This window comes from Peromyscus eremicus, chromosome 5 (genome assembly GCF_949786415.1).
Source record: "Peromyscus eremicus chromosome 5, PerEre_H2_v1, whole genome shotgun sequence".
Lineage (NCBI taxonomy): Eukaryota > Metazoa > Chordata > Mammalia > Rodentia > Cricetidae > Peromyscus > Peromyscus eremicus.
In genome coordinates, this window is record NC_081420.1 from 37,519,239 (window position 1) to 37,538,550 (window position 19,312).

The following is a 19,312-nucleotide window of genomic DNA, read 5'->3' on the forward strand; positions in this document are numbered from 1 at the left end:
TTTGGCTTCTGATGGCTCAGTGCTATTCTGGGATCCGGACATCTTTATTGCTGCTCCAGAAGCCCGTTCTTCAAAGCATGTACTTTCCATCCAGCCTACAGACACAACCTGTGAAAACCTGTGCCTCCTGAGCACTAATCACCTTGATAATCAGTCTGTATTCTAAGCCCTACAAACATCCCTGTCTTATCCAGGAGGCTCACTTTAAGCATGTCTGCATCAATACGTGTGTGTCCCTTCCTCCACAGTCTGCCATGCCAATCTGGCATAACTACGTAGTTTAACTGATACAGATATTGGTGGCTATCAGGGTTCAGTGGACACCCACACAGATGTCCTTCAAATATTTTGAAGAGCTGTGGGATTGAGAGGTCTTACTCTATAATTAAAGTTAGATATAAACTTGGCCTCAATCTCATGCAATATTCCTGCTTCTGTCTCCCAAATGCTGGAAGATAGGCAATCAGCCACTAGTCTTGGCTTCTCACTTCAGTTTTCTAAGGCATATTCAGAGTTATCTACCACCACAGTCTTTCTTAGGGTTGTGTTTTCCTACATGCCTCCAAATCCCAGACACTGTACCAGCTAATGATAACACATCCCTTCCCATCGCCATGCCATTACAGTCCACCACGGGAGACAATCTGCAATCACAGGCTGTATACCCTTTCAAAACCTCACATACCCCCAGAGGATGGAGTGCTTTGTTCAGCCAGTAAATTATATAACTCTAGTGGCCCACTCTGAAAAATCTGTTTCCAAAGCCCATGGCATTTAGGTTCCTCGATTTTAAGTTGAGCATTCTAGTAGCAGAACTGAAATGGGTGTTCTTATATAGATTTATAAAGGTGCATTCTTAAGAAGTATGAGAAAAGCAGGAGTGGAGAGACAGAGGAAAACTAGGATATGGCCCAACTGAAAAGTACCTTCAGCCTGCACCTATCAGCAGCTTTGGAACAAAAACTGCACCAGCGTTGGTTCCACCTGAAGCAAGGTACTAAGGTATTTGCTTCCCATGCCAGTCAGCCATTGGGTGCAAGCCAATATTGCAGGAATGAACCTCCTGGTCATTATAGTGTCCCTCTGACCGAGGAGCGGTGTCCAAGCACTCAGGGCTCACAGCAGCAGGTGGATGGATACACCAGTCAATCAAAGGGGACTTGGAGGGGGCAAGCATTCCCAGACCCATCCCCTGGGCCATGAGTCAAAGAATAGGGAAATTCACAAAGACTGTTTACAGTCAAACTGCAGTCACAAATATTTTATATCAAAGCTTGTTGTTCTCGCTGGTGTGAAACATGCTGGTGCATTTAAAACCTCAAAAGCATATGTCAGAAATGGGAGAAGCCAAACGCAATTAGCGAGGCGTTCAGCTGAAGGAGTTACAGCAAACAGAGAAACAGAAGGAAATATTAGTAATAAGAACGGAGGACAGTAACTAAACAGAAAACAAGTGGTACCCAAAATAAGAAAAAAAAAGTTTTCAAAACTGTATTAGAGCTAAGATATATCTCAGTTGGTAGAGTGCTTGCCTAACATGCAGGAAGCCTTGGATTTGAACCCCAGCACCGTATAAAGTGGACATGATGGAACAAACCTCTAACCCCTCAGATAGCATCTGGTACCATGAACCAGGGTTGGCAACATGGGAGTAGAAGCATGTCTTCGAAGAACAGAACACTTGACTTTGAAGAACCAAGATGCCCAGCCAGAAGTTGTGCTTTGAGGTCTGGAGTTCCCAGGGAGAAACCTGGCTAGTAGTCATCAGTTTGGACGTCACAGCACATTAGGGGTTGTTAAGGTATGAATGAGATTGCTCAGGGAGACCTCAAGGACTCAAAGGAAAGGATGAGAAGTTGGCAAATGAGCAGAGAATTAGGAGAACCAGTACAATCCTAACTTTTACCTGTAGCCAAAAGGAGCAACTTGAGGAAATAAATAAGAAGTCTCAGCCAGTAAGGGCAGCCGCTGACCTCTCTCCTGACCTCCAGGGTAATTTTTTTTAATAAAATAAAAATTTAAAGGAACAATGATTGTTAAGCAAGGTAACTTACACTTGTGGTCCCACCATGGAAGGCTGAGGCAAAAGAATAGTTGTGAATGTGAAACCAGCCTGGGCTACACAGTAAGTTTCAGGCCACTGAGGACTACAGAGTGAGATCCTGTTTCAAATGAAAACAACAACAATAAAAAGGGGCTGAAGAGACAACTCCACAGTAAGGATCCAGAGTCAGTTCCCAGCACATCAGCTCACAAGCACCTGTAACTCAAGCTCCAGGGAATCGGACACCTTCTTCTTGCCACCCCATGGTACCTGCACACACGTGGCACACACTCAGACACACATACATAAAAACAATTAAGCCCCATAAATAAATAATGAGTGAAACAGTGAACAGTGAAAATGAGAGGTCATTGCCCCATCTAGTTTTAAACTTACAGTTCCGCTTTTTTTTCTTGCATTTTCATGTCACTTTTCTTACTACCAAACCAATGAATTGGTTAGATCAGCCAGAAGTGCTAGGCATTCCTGCGTCATTTGTCTTCTTAATGGAAGATTGAGTTTGACTACAAGCGCATTGGAGAGACTGTGTAACAATTTAATAGACTGAAGCCCCATTAGAGGAGGAAAAAAATCCACTCAGAAGCCTGTAAGAGAGCTGTGTGTTTATTCTCATAAACAAGTATAACATAACAGATGCACTCAGGCCATGTAGCAGTGCTTTGTGGAGGGGCTACTGGTGTCAGCTGGGGGAAGGGTCTGATGTTGACTAACCATGTCTGCAAAGCAGCCTGCCTCTAGTAGCTTAGACACCTGCTTCCCGGCTGGGGCTTGCTGTTCTGATCCAGTGCAATGACCAAGGTGAGCTAATGTGTCCAAGAGGTGCTTAAGTATATGCTCCGTGGTCACAGTGTCCAAATCATGGAGATTTTGTGCTTAACTGTCTGTTTCTTAATCATGGAGGGGGAAATAAAACTATTTAAAAAGAAGCAGTGAACAGTCCCACAAACTGAATTTAAATGAAACTCTTTGTAAAATTATACATTTATTTCTGTAGTTGTCTGTATACAAAATACATGTCATGAGTATCACAAAACCTCTGAACTTGTGCATCTCTAAACATATTTCATAAAATAAAGAAATAACAATTTTAATAGCTCTGAATTTTTATCAAATAAACATGCATATGAAATTTAAAAAAAAAACATGATGGAGCTTAATGTCTATGCTATATACAAACAGAAGTATCCTCTAATGAGCTGAATGCCTATATAAGTTTGTGTACATATTGTGTTCCTGGAAAATACTACAAAAGTGATCCACACATGGAATATTAACAACATAATATCATATGGGAATGCTAAACATGCATGTTAACTACATAAAACACCCATCTACTCAGAGGACAGGCAGGGTACACAAGCATTTTAGAATGTGCTCTGATACAGAAATGAAAGGTACATCTCATAATTCGATCAAAACACGTACTTTTCTTGACCTAAAGACATTCTAAATATAATAAAAGCTACAGAAATGATGAGCGTAACTTTATCTTCACATAGAGCATTAAAAACTACCCATGACTATGTGCATGTTAGCAATTTCAGATGCAAGGGAAGCACGAAAGCAACAGAACCTCCTGCAGTCTTCTAAAGCTGGTCACGATCACTCCCAGTTTTTGACAAAAACTGAAACAGTCAATTGAACAATGCATTTCAAGCTGATAAACCTGCACAGAATTCATTTGGTCCCATTCACAGAGCATAGCCAGGCAGCCATTGGCTTAGATGACCAGAGCCCACTAGTCCCCTCTGGTTTTTATGTGCTTTTTTGTTATTATTTTTAATTTTTTCCTAATTCCAGATCTTCTACCAGCATTATGACTCTTCAAAAACAATAATTCATTTCCTCCTCAACATACATGGGCATTCTTTCATTCCCCACCTGTCTTTCAGATTTGATGGGGTAAAATACACAGTGCAAAAGCCAGACTTATCTGTGTACTAGGGTATTTTTCAAAAGCAAAAACCTTATGATGTTTATGAATGTAGCATTCAGTAACAAGAAAGTCCAGGGGTCTCTGGTCAGAAAAGCAGACTAACCTTCAGAAACTGGTTCCACCCCCGGGTGACACTGTATTACAGTCACACTACGTTGTATCTGGTTTCTGGACACAAGGAAGAGTCCTGGATTTTCTCCCTGCCCACAAAATAGTATACATGCTACTTTATGATGCTGCACAAACTGTAGTCTGCCATCAATTCAGGCAAAAAATACATGTCTATCATTTTAAATTGTGACTAGGACTAATTTTAGCATCTCTTCCTTTTTTTGTTTTAGGCAGATCGCTTACAGCTCAGACTGGCCTGGAACTCACTATGTAGCTGAGAATGACCTAGAGCTTCTGATCCCTCTACCTCTACCTCTAGAGCACTGGGATAACAGGCATGTGCCACCATGCCTAGTTTAAATGATGCTGGTAACTTTCTTATTTGGGAAGAATAGTATATCTCTTGGTCTCAGTAAAGCAATATTAAAACACCATGATAACAGTGGCCTCTCCGTGTTCGCTCTCACACTGCTAGCATGGTTTCTCTCCACGTGAGAGCCTTGCTAAAACGACCATCAGTGAGGAGGCCCTTCCTAATGTCTGAAAGTGCATGGCGGCACCAGCCGAAGTACTGATATGCAGCATCTACATTATGTTTTCTGTTTTGTTCTGACTGGCACCAGTTCAGATGAGGAGCTTTCTACTCAGTGATTCATTTACCTTTTCACTTTGCTTTGCTACTTTAACAACAACAATTCGAGTGCAGAATTGATTCTTTAGAAGACATGACTAACATGCTGAATGTACCTTCTGGTAATGTGATGAATATACCTTCTGATTTTTCTGCAGTGGCAAGTTTAGCTTTAGCAGGTAGGTAGGTGGGTTGGTTGGTTGGTGGATTTTTGAAACAGGGTTTCAAGTTGCAAAGGTTAGCCCCAAACACACTTTGTAGCCAAGAATGACTTTTAACTCTTGATTCTCCATCCCGCTTAAGTTGTGAGCTTACAGGTGTGAGCCTCTTGTGCCCAACTGCAGCCTCAGCTTTAAGCACATTGATCTTCTCTAAATTAGTGAAATTCAACCTCTGTGTATAAGGCAGGGTGTTCTAAAGAAAACAATGTATTTACATTTATTTATTCAGCTGTTGGGGGCAGGGAGCTTTGTGTATGTGCGTGCCAGTGCAGGGCATCAGGCTTGGTAGCAAGCACCTTAGCTGCTGAGCCATTTCTCCAGCCTTCTAGAGAAAAATGTGTGGTTTCTGGGTTTTGAGCCCTACCCTAGGTTAGACAGCATAAAACATATCAGTGTCACTTCACAGCTACACGCCCACAGAGATATGTGACTGATTCTAAGCCATATGTATGATGTGGTATGTCTTTAGACACCATAGCAAGAATGAACCCTTTCAGAATAAAACTGGAGACATAACCATATCATGCTCTTCCCATGAGTCTGGCATTCTGACATTAAAACATAAAATACAAGAAAAACATCCTAAATAACATGTCTCCTCAAGACCCCAGGAGAACATAGAGAGTAGGAGGCTGCCCTGTAGTGACAGTAGCAGGAAGTTGATGGGCATGCAATAGTGATTTCAACAGATGCCAGGCATGTAACAGACCCCTCACCTGAAGGTCATGTCAAAGTCACTTCCAGTCAAGTGCAAAACTCCCAATGTTCCAATTCCACCAGCAAACCAGTGATCATAAGTGTCTTTAAAATTGAAATATGGCTAAGGCAGCAATGATATAAAATTAAAACTAAGAAATTGCAAAGAATTGACACCTCAAAGCAATACACTGGATATATGTCCAAATGCCCTCTCTATAAACAATGCATGACCCTTTACCAAGACCTCATTCATATGCTCTATATATACTCCCCAAATCTGTCAGTAAGTCTCACTTACTTGTGGACCTAACCTATCATAGGTACCCAATTTCCATAGAGGAGACTGCCACTTTTGAGAGGTGAACGGACCTGCAACTTTTGTTAAGGTCACTTTTAGAGTTATGCCTACAGTTTTAATTCCCAATAGATAACTGATTCCATGTTTTGTTAGACAACATATAGAGATTTTGATTTGAGTCGCATGTTTGGGTCCCAGGTATTAAAATACATGCACAGGAGAAGATGATGTCCTCATTTATTTCAACATTTTGTGGCCATTATTATGCCTGTAACCTTCTTGAAATGTTCTTAAAAGCTCAGTTTATTTCTCATGCAAAATGTCAGTGTTGTGCCTCATTAAGGCAGCTGTCAAGAGGGACCCTGGAGTCTAAGAATCGCAGTGAAATGGAGAAAAGGCGGGAACAAAGAGTGATGCTCCATTAAGGAGAAATGCCCATCACTGCAAGAAAGAGAATCAATTTGAGAGTTAGTTTAAATTTCTTATATTCAATTTTTATAAAATATTTGATTCATCAACCCCAGACCCCAGTATTTCACATCAGAAGACCAGCTTCTCTGTTTCCCTAGCAGGCAAGACGGTTGCTGGCAGTCCATGTGTTTCATACTGTCAGATTTAGAAAAGTAAGCTGGTACAGAGAAAGCACAACCCAGGTTGTGTCCCAGTTAAAATCATCCTCCCAGATTCCCAGGCCTTGTGTCATGATGTCTCTCAAATACTGTGACATCAGAAGCTCTGTTCATATTTTCTATTCACGGAAAAATCAAAATAGCTTTGGAGGGAAAATGTATCTATTTTCTATATCACTTTAGTATATATAACTTGAAACTATTTTGATCCCAGATGGTTGGTTGTGAAATCTGGAGAGGAAAATAATCTTTTAGACTTACAACCGTAATGGATCTTACAAAAGCACTAGAAGTTAAAATTTTCCAGTTTAAATTTTCCATATGAGTAAAAACATATTCTTTAAAATGAGAAATACATAATATTTCTATATTTAGGGAAGAGGCGCATCATCTCTGCTATGATCATCAAACTAAGGCAATTATTTTTTTCTTCATCTATACCTCACAAGGTGAAGGCACATTACTTTAGTCCATCCACAAACTGAAATCAGGAGCTATGGAAAATTTTTAAGTTTTTTTCACCAATTTCCATCAGATGGAATCTAAATTTATAGAAAAGAATCTGCTTGAAAGGCTAAAAAAAAAGGCTAAAAATCTCCTTGAAAGTTTAATAAGTGAGGAGATTGGATGGATTGATAGATAGATGGATGGATGGATGGATGGATGGATGGATGGGTGGATAGATGGATGGATGGATGGATGGATGGATGGATGGATAGATGGATGAATGGGTGGGTGGATGGATGATGGATGGATAGATAGGTGGATGGACGGATGGATGGATGGATGGATGGGCGCACAGACAGATGAACAGACATGATATCCCTATGCAACCATGGCATCCTGACAGAAGCACAGCAGGAAGTGAAGGAACTGGGTGTCTGAAATCTACTTGTTGCTTCCTACTCTATTCCCTTGTGTTTAGTAAAATGTTCTCTTTTTTTAATCCTGGAAAGAATTCAATCTCAACCAATATTGGGTTTCCAGCAGCACATAGGAGGCAGAAAGTTTGTTCCTGGTACAGACAGACTAAACCAGTGAAAATCACAGGATTTCCGTATCACACTCTCTGGTTCTTGCCTAAGAGTGTGCCTCAGCAGACACACTTGATGTGAATCACCAGTGCCCTGGAGAAGCATTTCCTCCCTCCAGAGTCACCTTGGGCTGTGTTTGGACTTTGACCAAGGTGGACCTTGGCTGGAGGAAGAAAGGAATGTCAACAGCTTCAGAGTGTTTGGATCTATTGCCATCTCCAAATTATCTCTGAAACTAAATTGCAATTGGTTCAATCAATAGTTTATTGCTTTAAGAACATAATACATATTTTTCTATTACCAATTCTTTAAAAGTCTATATGTTCCTAGATAAATGCTTTAGAACAAGCCGCCAATACTCTTGCTTCCAAGTCTATAATAAAGTATCTAATGGGAGCTAGCCCATGTCTCTCTCCTTTACAAATGCAGGTTGTCAACTATCTTAAGGTACATATCCCCTCTGTCTCTCTTATTTGATTCTTCTAAAGGAATTTTTTAAACATTTGTCATAAACATAAGTCATTCTGCTTTGAGCTACAAATTACCTAACCTTCCATTTAGCCTCTATTTTTAAAATCCAGCAGGTAGTGTCCCACCATATTACCACATTCTGCCTAACAGAGATGCTGTGTTCATTACTCAAGTATTACATCCCTGCATGCTCTTACATCCCATCTAGTTCCTGCTTTAAAAGCATCTATGCCACAGCAGAAGAGTCCTTGTTTTGTTCATTCTCTACATTTTCTTGAGGACTGGTGACTGTCACTTCTGGTCTTGGTGGTCTTTGAGCATCTAAGTCAGCCTGGAAGAAAAATAGACCAAAACAAAGATGATTACCTCTTTGTTTTATGAGGATAATAAAGTTCACTTAAATGTCCCATTCAACCACGTAAGTACTCCACTACAAACCATCCCTTGGCCCCTTGTTTTTAGTCAGTCATTTCCCCCAGCTTGCTATTTCAGCCCTTTATTTAGACTGACACCTCATGTGACCAATATGTGCTTTACAATCAGGGTGTTGCAGCACATGTCCATAATCCCAGCACTTTAGAGGCAGAGGCAGAAGATCAGGAGTTCGAGGCCACTCTCAACTGCATAGTAGGTTTGAGGCAGCCTGTCTAGACGAAATGAAAGCAGAGTGTCATCTCTTATGTTACAAGGTTACAAAGGTTTCTCTCTTTCTCTGCGTCTCTTTCAGTTTTTCTGTTCAAAGGTGGATTACACTTTTTGGTTAAGTATTTCCAAAGTGAGGGAAGAAACAGCATCTCAGCTTCACCTCCATGTCTTACTAACCCACTGAGCTCCCTATGATCCTCTTCCACCAGAATCTGCAGATTCATAGCACGATGCCAAGTGCCAGAGAGTACCAGTGTCTAGTAGGTAAGAGCAGGGTATAAAACCAAAGCATAGAGGCAGCTTTTCCCCAGGAATAGCCATTGTCCCTTGCACATCTCCTATTATCAATGGCATTTATCTCATTTATAATTCATCTACCCATTAGGCTGCTGCTAAGGTGTGAGAGGAAAAATGGCCAGTTTTCAAGCTATAGCCCATGAAATTCTGGACGCTTCACAGCCTCACAAAGGCCCCCAGTCTCTGGGACAAGAACAGCTCCAGATCACTAAACCCCACAGGCATGATTTATGCTAAAAAAGAGAGAAGAAATACATATGTGCATGTGCATACATATGTATGCAGTATGTGTGTATGTATGAATGTATATATGTATATATGCATGTGAACACGCAAGTATATATGTATGCATGTACATATATGTGCAGAAATGCATGTGTATATATACACATGTAAGTATATATGCATGTTTATATGTATGAGTGCATGTGTATATATAGATATGTGTATATATGTGTGTGCATGTATGTATATGTGCATGTATACAGATATGTGTGTATATGTAAAATGATTATATGTATCTATGAAAGCATATATGTCAGTGAATATGTATATATGAATATATGCCTGTATATGCTTATATGTGTATATATGCATGTATATATATTTAGGTATGTACCTATATATGTTTATGTATGTATGTTTCCAGGTCTGCATTTTATTTCACATATCTTCCTTGTGAAGTATCTCAAATGCTATCATAATATAGTATCAATTCATTGTCTCAGTAGATAGCAATTGCTATTGTGAATTTGTCCTCTATTTCCTGCTGTTCCCTACAGTGCCAGTTGCTACTGTGTATTTGTTGTCTGTTTCTTGCTATTTTTATTTGTCACATTGCACAAGAACTGGTACATATGACACACTGAATTTTTGCGAGTAAGGAATCCTTTTATAAAAGTCCATTGTTAACCTCTAACCTACAGTACATGCAAGTTTAGATGTTCATACACTTGGTACACTTGGAGTAGGTGTATATTAATGTGTGAGGGCAAATGAAGATAACATATATAATCATTGAAAGAGAGGAGACAATCATGTAAGCCTCCATCTCCTTGTGAGTAACTGCTCCATCTTGGACATTTGATTGGTCCTTAAAGTCTCCAGTGAGCCACTTACCTGAGCACCCAAGAACTGGGCTTACCAGTGACATTATATACCACAGACACTCATGTTTCAGGCCCTTGCCAAGTTACATAACTCTACACTTACGTGGTGCCCAATTCCTATCAAAAGCCTATTTTTTTACTTTAGTCTTTAAATGGATTTATTTTAATTGAAAAATACATTTATGACATAATATATAATGTCCTAAAGTACATGTGCATTGTGGAATGGCTAACTTGAACTCATTAACATCTGCATTACCTCACAGTTTCCTTCTCTATCTGTAAGAATAGGAACACTCCTCTAGTATAAGAACACGTTGTTAGGATAGTCACTATGCCGGACAACACAGCTCCAGAGCTTATTCTTCAGAATGGAAATGTTCTGTTCTTTGGCCAACACCTCCCCAGACCCAACCCTCAGTCCCCAGTAACCTTCATTCTACTCTCTGCTTCTATAAATTCAGCTTTTTATACGCCGGAGCTCACACAGTATTTGTGTCAGGTTTGTTTCACATAACATAATGCCCTCTGATCTTATTCATGTTGTTGCAAATTACAGGAAGATTTTTACAAACCACGCATTTTGTGAAGTCTAACTAGGTCACACACTGAATTAAGCTAGACTACCGGAAGATTGCACACCAGGATCTTCCTACTGAGCTCCATGTAGAATTGCACTTTGATTTCATGTTGTAGCTTTCATCAAAAGCTACATCAGCAGAGCACTTTGTGAAAACCACTATTGTTGCTACATACACAGCCAGGAGGACTATGCTGAGCTCCGTATGAGGAATTGTATTCTGTATGTCTTACACAGCCACACTGTGAAAATCTTACCTTGCGTAAAGATGAAATACACCAAGTGTTTTCCTTTACATGTTACAGATGCTTTATAGAAGTGCATAGTGGAATACAGGTAGTTTGGGACTGACGGTTGAAGCTTGGCCATGAGAACACTTTGCACTACACTGCTGTTAAACTTTCTTGTGCTTTGCTGCAGTGAAACAAACCAGTACCTGGTATGCCGAATGCTTGACTAATCTATTTAACGTGGGCTAAACAACTAGACTTTAATTTATCTAAAGAACAAAGAAGTCCTGTTAGTGGCCATGATGTTCTTTAAATGGGTTCAATGTCTCACTGAGCTTGATACCATTTTCTAGCTTGTTCTTCCCTGGTCTTAGCCTGGTGAGTGGATGAGTGGTGGGTGGGTGGGCGAGTGAATAGCTAGATTGATGGATGGGTAGGTGGGTGAGTGGATAGGTAAGTGGGTAGATGGATGAGAACATGAAACAAATGTACATGGCAGTACTTGTTAATTGATTGAAATAAGTAGAAAAATGAAATTAAATGGAGCTCAGTGTTTCTTACTCTACCGGTAGTAAAGAGTTTTGCTGCAGAATCTAAGTGTTTAGCTAATTTCCTAAGCACATTCATGTGCGTGCAAACATGTGCCCACACATATTTATGCACAAGCAAGCCAAAATAATACAAGTACCTCATCTTGTCCACTGCTGTCTCCTTCAGTCTTTCCTTCCTCATCCACTGCTGGTTGAAGCTCCTCAGCAACCTGGTCCAGTTCCTCACCATTCTCTTCATCAGTGACACCGTTTACCCGAGAGGAACTTGCCTTCTCCTCTCCATGGTCTGGGATTTCCTCCTCTCGCTTAGGGGCATCAGCAGCCTCACTACCCTCTCCATCTTCAGTGTCACCATTCATCGCTGAGAAGTCTTCTTTCTGCTTGACATCTTTGTTTGTTTTCTCTCCATCTTCTTCCTCATCAACTATTTCTGCTGGCCTCTTATGGAACAAAAGAAACAATGGGTAAAAGAAGTGTGACAGGGCTCCTCCACTGCACACTACAGAACTATGCTCAAACATGTATACTACTACTGATGCCCAATTCCTATCAAAAGCCTATTCTCCTACTTCAAGTTGGCTATATGATATTAAATGTGCAGTTAAAAATGAAGAAAAATGCAGTGTTCTTTAGGGACTATAAAAACTATAGCATGTGTCATACAGATTCAATAGCAAGGCTCAGGTCAAACACCAACACTCAGTATGAACTACCTTGAGTGTTCTGCCCAGGAGGAAACCCACAGGAGGCAAATGCCAGGCAGGAAGTGAAACTGGGAAGTATGTGGACTCAGTAACTGAGGAGGAGCAGAACTCCGGTCTCCATGGAGACCTAGCAGCTGCCATTTTCTCATCATATCCTCCGCTTACTTTTCTCCAAAGACAACCAACAGAGTAAGCCACTGAGACACACACCTTTGAAGCCAGGAGAAGGCAACATTGTCATCAAAACACAACAGAGACCCAGATGTGGTGGCGCAGATCTATAATCCCAGCACTCGGGAAATAGAGGCATGTGGATCACTAAAAGTTCCTATAATCCCAGCACTCAGGAAGTAGAGGCATGAGGATAGCTAAAAGTTCTAGTCCAGCCTGACCTACATGACAAGTTCCAGGCCATCCAGGGCTACATAGCAAGATCTGACTCAGAAAACATAAACAAAACAAACAGAGAAAGATACATTACATGTGAAAATGGTTGTTTCTATATGTTAACAATAATCTGAAGAGGAAATTACTAAAACAATTCCATATATATAGAAGCATTAAAAAGAATAAAATACTTACAAATAAAATAAATCAAAGAGATGGAAAGCTTGTACATGATGAAAAACATAATGAAAGTTAGAAACAGGGCTCAAAGACACTAAAGATCATAAGTGTGTTCCACACTCACAGTTTAGAACACTTAGGCTCAAGACAGCAATGTTGTTGGTTGCTTTTATTACTTTTCTGGCTCTTTGTTCTTTTGGGGGGCCCACCACCCAGCTACCAAATAAATATACACAGAGGCTTATTCCTACTTATGAATGCCCGGTCTTAGCTTGGCTTATTTCTAGACAGCTTTTCTTAATTTAAATTATCCCATCTATCTTTTGCCTCTGGGCTTTTACCTTTCCCTATTTCTGCATATCTTTTCTTTCCTTCTCATTCCAAGTCTGGCTGTGTGGCTGGGTGGCTGGCCTTGGCATCCTCTTCTCTTCCTTTTCTCATTCTTTGATCCTCTCCTCCCAGATTTCTCCTCCTATTTATTCTCTCTGCCTGCCAGCCCCACCTATCCTTTCTCCTGCCTTGCTATTGGCCATTCAGCTCTTTATTAGACCAACCAGGTGGTTTAGACAGGCAAAGTAACACAGCTGCACAGAGTTAAACAAATGCAACATAAAAGAATGTAACACATCTTTGCATCATTGAAAACAAATGTACCACAGCATAAGCAAATGTAACACATCTTAAAATAATATTCTACAATACAACAATGCCTCCCAACAGAATCTACAGGGTCAGAGAGCTCTCACTAGTGCAAAAGCCAGCACAGAAGTCCCACATGGTACATTTCTTGTTGCCATCATATGAGTGAGAAAAATACTGACCAATTCAGTGCCCACAATACCATGTAGCAAGAGACCAAGCTGGGTGAGGGTTGAGCCCAGAAAGTCTGGCCCTAAGTCCTGATATCCCATCTTAAGCAAATATCACAAAATGAGGCTGTATCCCTCACTTTAATGCCACCAGGAAGACACTCATGTGTGCTTTTAGTGGCCAAGGAAAGTGACATCTGCACCATACCTCACTGATTGCACTGTTTAAAGAATTGGCAACCTGAAAACCAAACATTTCTGTGCCTTTTCTAGAGTCCCCTGGCATGATCCAGGGGTGGACATTGTAAGGACTGTTGGGCAGAGTTTTGTAAGAAGTATTGGACAGGAACACTACAGTGCTCACAACTGAAAAGAGCTGGATCTTGCAGATTTTCTCAGGCAATGGAGTAATTGCACATCAGTGGCTTAGAAGCTATTCGAGTGCACTGCTTGTGAGATTGCTTTGGCTGGAACATCTTACTATTTTTTAAAGCCTTACTGCATCAACAACCTAACCTCCTAAGGTCAAAGACAGCTCTCTATCACTTCTTCCCTATGGGCAACTTTCTGGCCTTGGGGCTTCAGAACAATTCCCCCCTTACATGGGGAGGGGAGTGTCTAGATAATATATTCATAAAAATAAAGAAAAAGCTCATAACTTAATTGTTTAGGGATGTAAATACAGTCCTCTCTTTTCTGAGTGATTGTTAAAGTCTATTAAGATGGTTACAAGTAAGTGGAAAAATCTATTTTCCTGACATCTGGATTTATAGCTAATTGTAAATGAGAACATGTTTCCTTGTTTTTAGATTTTATATTCTCATTTTTTCCTCCCCGTAGTCTTAACCTCTTTCTTTGACCAATTCTCAAACTTTTAATTTTTCCTCTTTACAGAGGGCTGGTGTGTTCCCTAATCTCTTAGCATCTAGTTGCAAACTCCACTCTGGTTCACTGCCATTATGACCATCACTAGCCATCAGCATTATGCTCTCATCTCATTATTTCAATTAGACTTCCCCAGCATGGCTACTTAGTAGTCATCGAATAAAGCCACAGCTGCCAAGCACAACTTAAAAAGACGCAGGATTTTGATACTGAAATAGCAATTTGATCAATTTAAATAAGATGGTAACATTAGTTAAAAGGCTTATAATCCTTTAAAATACTCCGAGTCTGGAATGAAACTTACTATTACCATGGCTCTGCCATTCAGGAAAATGCGCGTGCGCACTCACACACACACACACACACACACACACACACACACACATCAAACCTCTGCTGTGACAGATCTGTAATGAATAAGTGAAAAGCAATGTGCTTTTTTTTTGGTGTAAACGCCTTTGAAGCAGACATTAAATTATTAAAGATGTTTCTAGTGTATACATCAATCAAACCATCCCAGAAGGAACATTCAGCTTTACACACACACATACACACACACATGAGAGGGAGAGAAAGAGAGAGAGAGAGAGGGGGGGGGGAGAAGGGAGAGAGAGAATCTAAACAAAGATGCTCTCCCCCCACATGAGGGTGGTTAACCAGGAGTACAGGGCTTACACTAATGTATGAATGAAACCATTTCCTAAGGGTTCACAGAGTTATGTATGTTTTCTTTCACATATAGAGACAAAGTGACATTCAGATTAAGACATTTGGGCCAGTGAGGTTGCTCAGTGGATAAAGGTGCCTGAGGACTTAAGTTCTATCCCCAGAATCCATATGGTAGAAGGAGAAAATTGACTCCCAAAAGTAGTTTTCTGATCTCTAAACATGTACGGTGGCACACACTTGTGCATGCACACACAAAAATAAAATTTTAAATATAATAAAAAAAGAGATTAAGCCGCTTAGTGGTTTTTGTTCCTGTGAGTTTATACAGCTAAAATGCAAGCTGGCATGTGATTAAGGCCCCCTGGGAATGGTTAGGCACAATTTTCAAAGCTCATCAGCCTCCCTCCCAGAAACACTGGTTATTCCTTGCTTTCACTATCGGGGCATACATTTTTGGCAACAAAGTTACTATCAGAAAACATATTTGTTTCCACACTGCTGTCCACTTCCTAAAGTCGTGGAGATGGGCTGGCAGGAAACAAGAGCAAAGACGACTTCTCAGAATAACAGGACCTCAGGTCGCCACCTTGGCGAGGCCAGTGAGGCACAGCCCCAGGCAGCGCTCTTATATTTCACTTCCCAACATGCAAGCATGTTTATCCCTGAGGTAGAGAATGAGACAGAAGGGAAGTGTGTCCTCGCTCGCTGGGATCAGCGACTGGCAACGCCTTTCAACATCCTAAAAGATAAAGAGATCCAAGTTCCCTCTGAAGGACAGAGCTAGAGCTCATGTCTCTGCTTCTGCCCTGCTTCTCCTCACTGATCATGCTTTGTATAGAAGCAGCCATTAAAACCTGACTCCACCTCCTCACACTTATCACTGTGATCTTTTGAGGAGCATGAAGTCAGAGATAGACCCCATTTTCTCACTGTTTCAGACTAAGCTGTTTTGCTGGCCTCCCTCAGCAATTCCTAAACTGATGTCAGCCCCCAAACCTCAGGAGATGACTATACTGGGGACGGTTTCTAAAGAGGTGACTAAGTCAAAGCCATGTCATTTGTGGTCCTGAGCTCTGTGTGAGTGGTGTCCTTAAAGAAAGAGGGTAATTGCAGAGACTGAGGTAAGTCCACATGAGGACCCCAGGGTGACAGCCATATGGCAAGCCCAGGAGAGGCCTCAGGACAACCAAATCACCAACATCCTGATCTCAGACTTGCAGCCTCCCAAACCAGGGGAGAAGGGGAGACTAGATTCCTGCGGCTCAAGCCACTCAGCTTGTAGTTCTTTGTCATAGCAGACTTTGTACACTCATCCACTACCCAAGTACTCCTTTCCCTGCGTGCGCGCGCGCACACACACACACACACACACACACAGAGACAGACAGAGAGACAGAGACAGAGACAGAGACAGAGAGACAGACAGAGAGACAGAGAGACAGAGAGACAGAGAGACAGAGAGAGAGAGAGAGAGATCCTTGAACATATAATATAATGTGGCAGGGAAGAGAAATTGAATGCAGCCTCTCCCAGACTGAAATTTGGTGGGAGGAGAATCCTCTGAGAATTCTTTCTGAGGAAGAAACAAACAAAAATACCCTTAGCCCACTCCCCTGTGCAGCCAATTTCCAAGCTGCTCCTGTTTCTGTGCATGGAGAGTGCATCTTTTCCCATAATTAGCACCACCTACTCCATGAAGTCTCCTAGCTCCTTCAGGTGGAATTACTCACTGCTAGGCACCCTTACTGTGTACCAGTTCCTTTGGGGCTCTCTAATCCCCTAACTCTAGGTGATATAAAATTAGTACACACAAACTACTAACCAAAAACAGAGCCTCCCTCACCCCACAAAAAATAAATAAATAAATAAATAAATAAATAAATAAATAAATAAATAAATAAATAAATACTGGCATAGAATAATGGGGGAAATGTCAGCCTTCTCTGTGGAGACCCCGGGAAATCCCTCAGGAGAGGTCTTCTCTTATTCATCTCTAAGCCCACTGCCACAGACTAGCGGTATTCATAGTCTTTAATAGGGCAAAGGGTAACAAGTGCCTTGGGAAAGCACTGATGGAGAGGAGGGAGATGCAATTTATCGAGCGCTCTCCTGCTACCAGGTGTCATGGTCTATGCATCTCATACACATAATGACATTCACATTAACCTTCAACAATGATTTGAAAATAATACTGCAATTATCCTAATTTGCAGATACTGAAGAAGATAGAATTTAGTAAGTTTTCCCACCATTTCCTGGGATGAAGCATTTCGAGAGAAAAATAAAATTCTGCTCTCAAGCAGTTACTACCACAAACTTGAGCATCAGGTTCTGAGTCAAAAGCCTCAGCACTCAGCAACCGGTGACACCTCCTGTGCAGACGTCATCCCGGATGGATCCCATTGGATGCCGCCATCACAGGGTTCTAGACCAGATGGGCAGCGTAGTCACAAATATATCATGTTAACAAGGCATTCGGCTGTAATGAGGCCTCTTTAAAAGAGTGCTACATTTTTATCTTAAAATCTGTCAGTCCACTGGTTGCAATCTGGAAGAAAATACGAGTGATGACTGTTGGTGCTAATTTTGGGTCAAGAAGCTTTATTCTAGTCACACCACTCATCTACGGTTGTTTTTAAAATCATACGTAAGAAAGGAAACGCAGATCTGCAAAGCAGTGACTTGGAAAGCATTTACCCATGATCATGTCCTCTCCCCTGTACTTGCATCAAATTTTAGTCAATTTGTGACTCAAATTCTCAGAGAACAGGTTTTCATACAGAAATCGTTTCTCCCAGGGGTATCCACATCCTGAAATGTCAGAACTAGCTCCTGCCTATGAGTAATTACACAATACTATACTCTACATAAAACACAATTCTGTTTTACTGGAGTTTAAAATGTATTCATTGTACTCTATTTGAAATATGCATTAAGCTGATGTACATAACAATATAACCACTTGTGCAGAAGTCATTTAAACTTCTATAGTTCCAGCCTTCCAGACTCCTTGCCATTCACCCAGAGCACATGAGGTTAGTAGGTTAGAGACATGTACATATTATACACATGTGTACAATCACACACACCACAGACACTTAAGCACAGAGCTCTACATACGAAAATCAACTTTTGCCTTTTAAAAAGCAAATAATGTATTAGTAACATGTATTTTACAATATATAATGTATTTTAGTAATTGCTCTTAATATTTGTTATTAGAAAAGCTAAAGCAGACTTCCTCTTTCATACAACACAATCAATGGCATTTGGAGTATATTTTGTCCAGGTCTGCCCACATCACATCTTGCTATTTAGTCTCGGTCTGGGAGTTGTGAACACTGGCTACATCCTTGGAGCATTCAAGTCTTTTAGAGAGTATGTGTGCTGCTCCCAAGATGGACTCAGGGTTCCTGAGTACCAGGAGTAAAGGACATAGGATGTTGAAATCCTATGGAAACAAGGCACCAGACACTGAAAGAATCAGTTACTTGGAAGATGACTTTGCAACAAGATGGGGCTGTCCAAATGACTTAGGCATGAAATGCCCCATCACACTTTTGACAGTAGCATCAAAAATTAGAAACAGAAGACAGTTAAGCCAGGCCCATGGCTGGTGCTCAACCCACTTAGGAAAAAAGTGCCCTCATTTATTAAATTAACATCACCATTCCTGAGGGATGTATCTTCATGTTCTAAGACTCCAGCTATCTAAAATACATAGAATTTCCTAGTCAAGATACACTATCTAACCACCCTTTCTTGCACAGCATTCTTCCCATCCTGAAAACACAACACACCTAGAAACTGGAGAGCTGAGTCAATAAAGGTGGGGAGACCTCCTAGGGGCCCATGGGTACTGCCCATTGCATCTGTAACACAGGGATGTGTGCAGGTTTGGTGCTGACTCTGGAATGGAAGGTATTTCTGTACTTTATGGCAGAGGCATTGGCACTGAAGGTACAGAAATTATCATGCTTGTTTTTATTTCTGTTCCCATGGAAACTAAAATCATCTCCTACCAAGTTGAATGAGGTATTTTGAAATAATCAGTTTCAATTTTTCATGATAGCAAAGTACTGCTTTTTTGTTCTCGGCTTTCCAAGGCTCACTTTCATGGGGGCAGGGGGAGGGGGGTGATGATATTGTCTGAGGGCACAACGACCAGAGA

At 40.9% G+C, this 19,312-nt stretch overlaps 1 protein-coding gene across 3 annotated transcripts in view; it reads right to left on the minus strand.

Annotated features, from left to right (window-relative positions):
• Positions 1-6,181: 6,181 nt before the first annotated feature.
• Positions 6,182-19,312, minus strand: part of Dcdc2 (doublecortin domain containing 2) — a 177,364-nt gene continuing 164,233 nt past the window's right edge. For 2 of the 3 annotated variants that reach the window (XM_059263244.1, XM_059263245.1), the window contains exons 10-11: positions 11,645-11,947; positions 7,871-8,426 (exon numbers count right to left, since the gene is read on the minus strand). In XM_059263244.1, the coding sequence (XP_059119227.1) occupies positions 8,322-8,426; positions 11,645-11,947 (408 nt within the window). In that variant the 3' untranslated portion in view covers positions 7,871-8,321. Of the gene's footprint in view, positions 6,403-7,870; positions 8,427-11,644; positions 11,948-19,312 lie in introns of those variants that run through there. The other variant, XM_059263246.1, reaches the window with a different exon arrangement.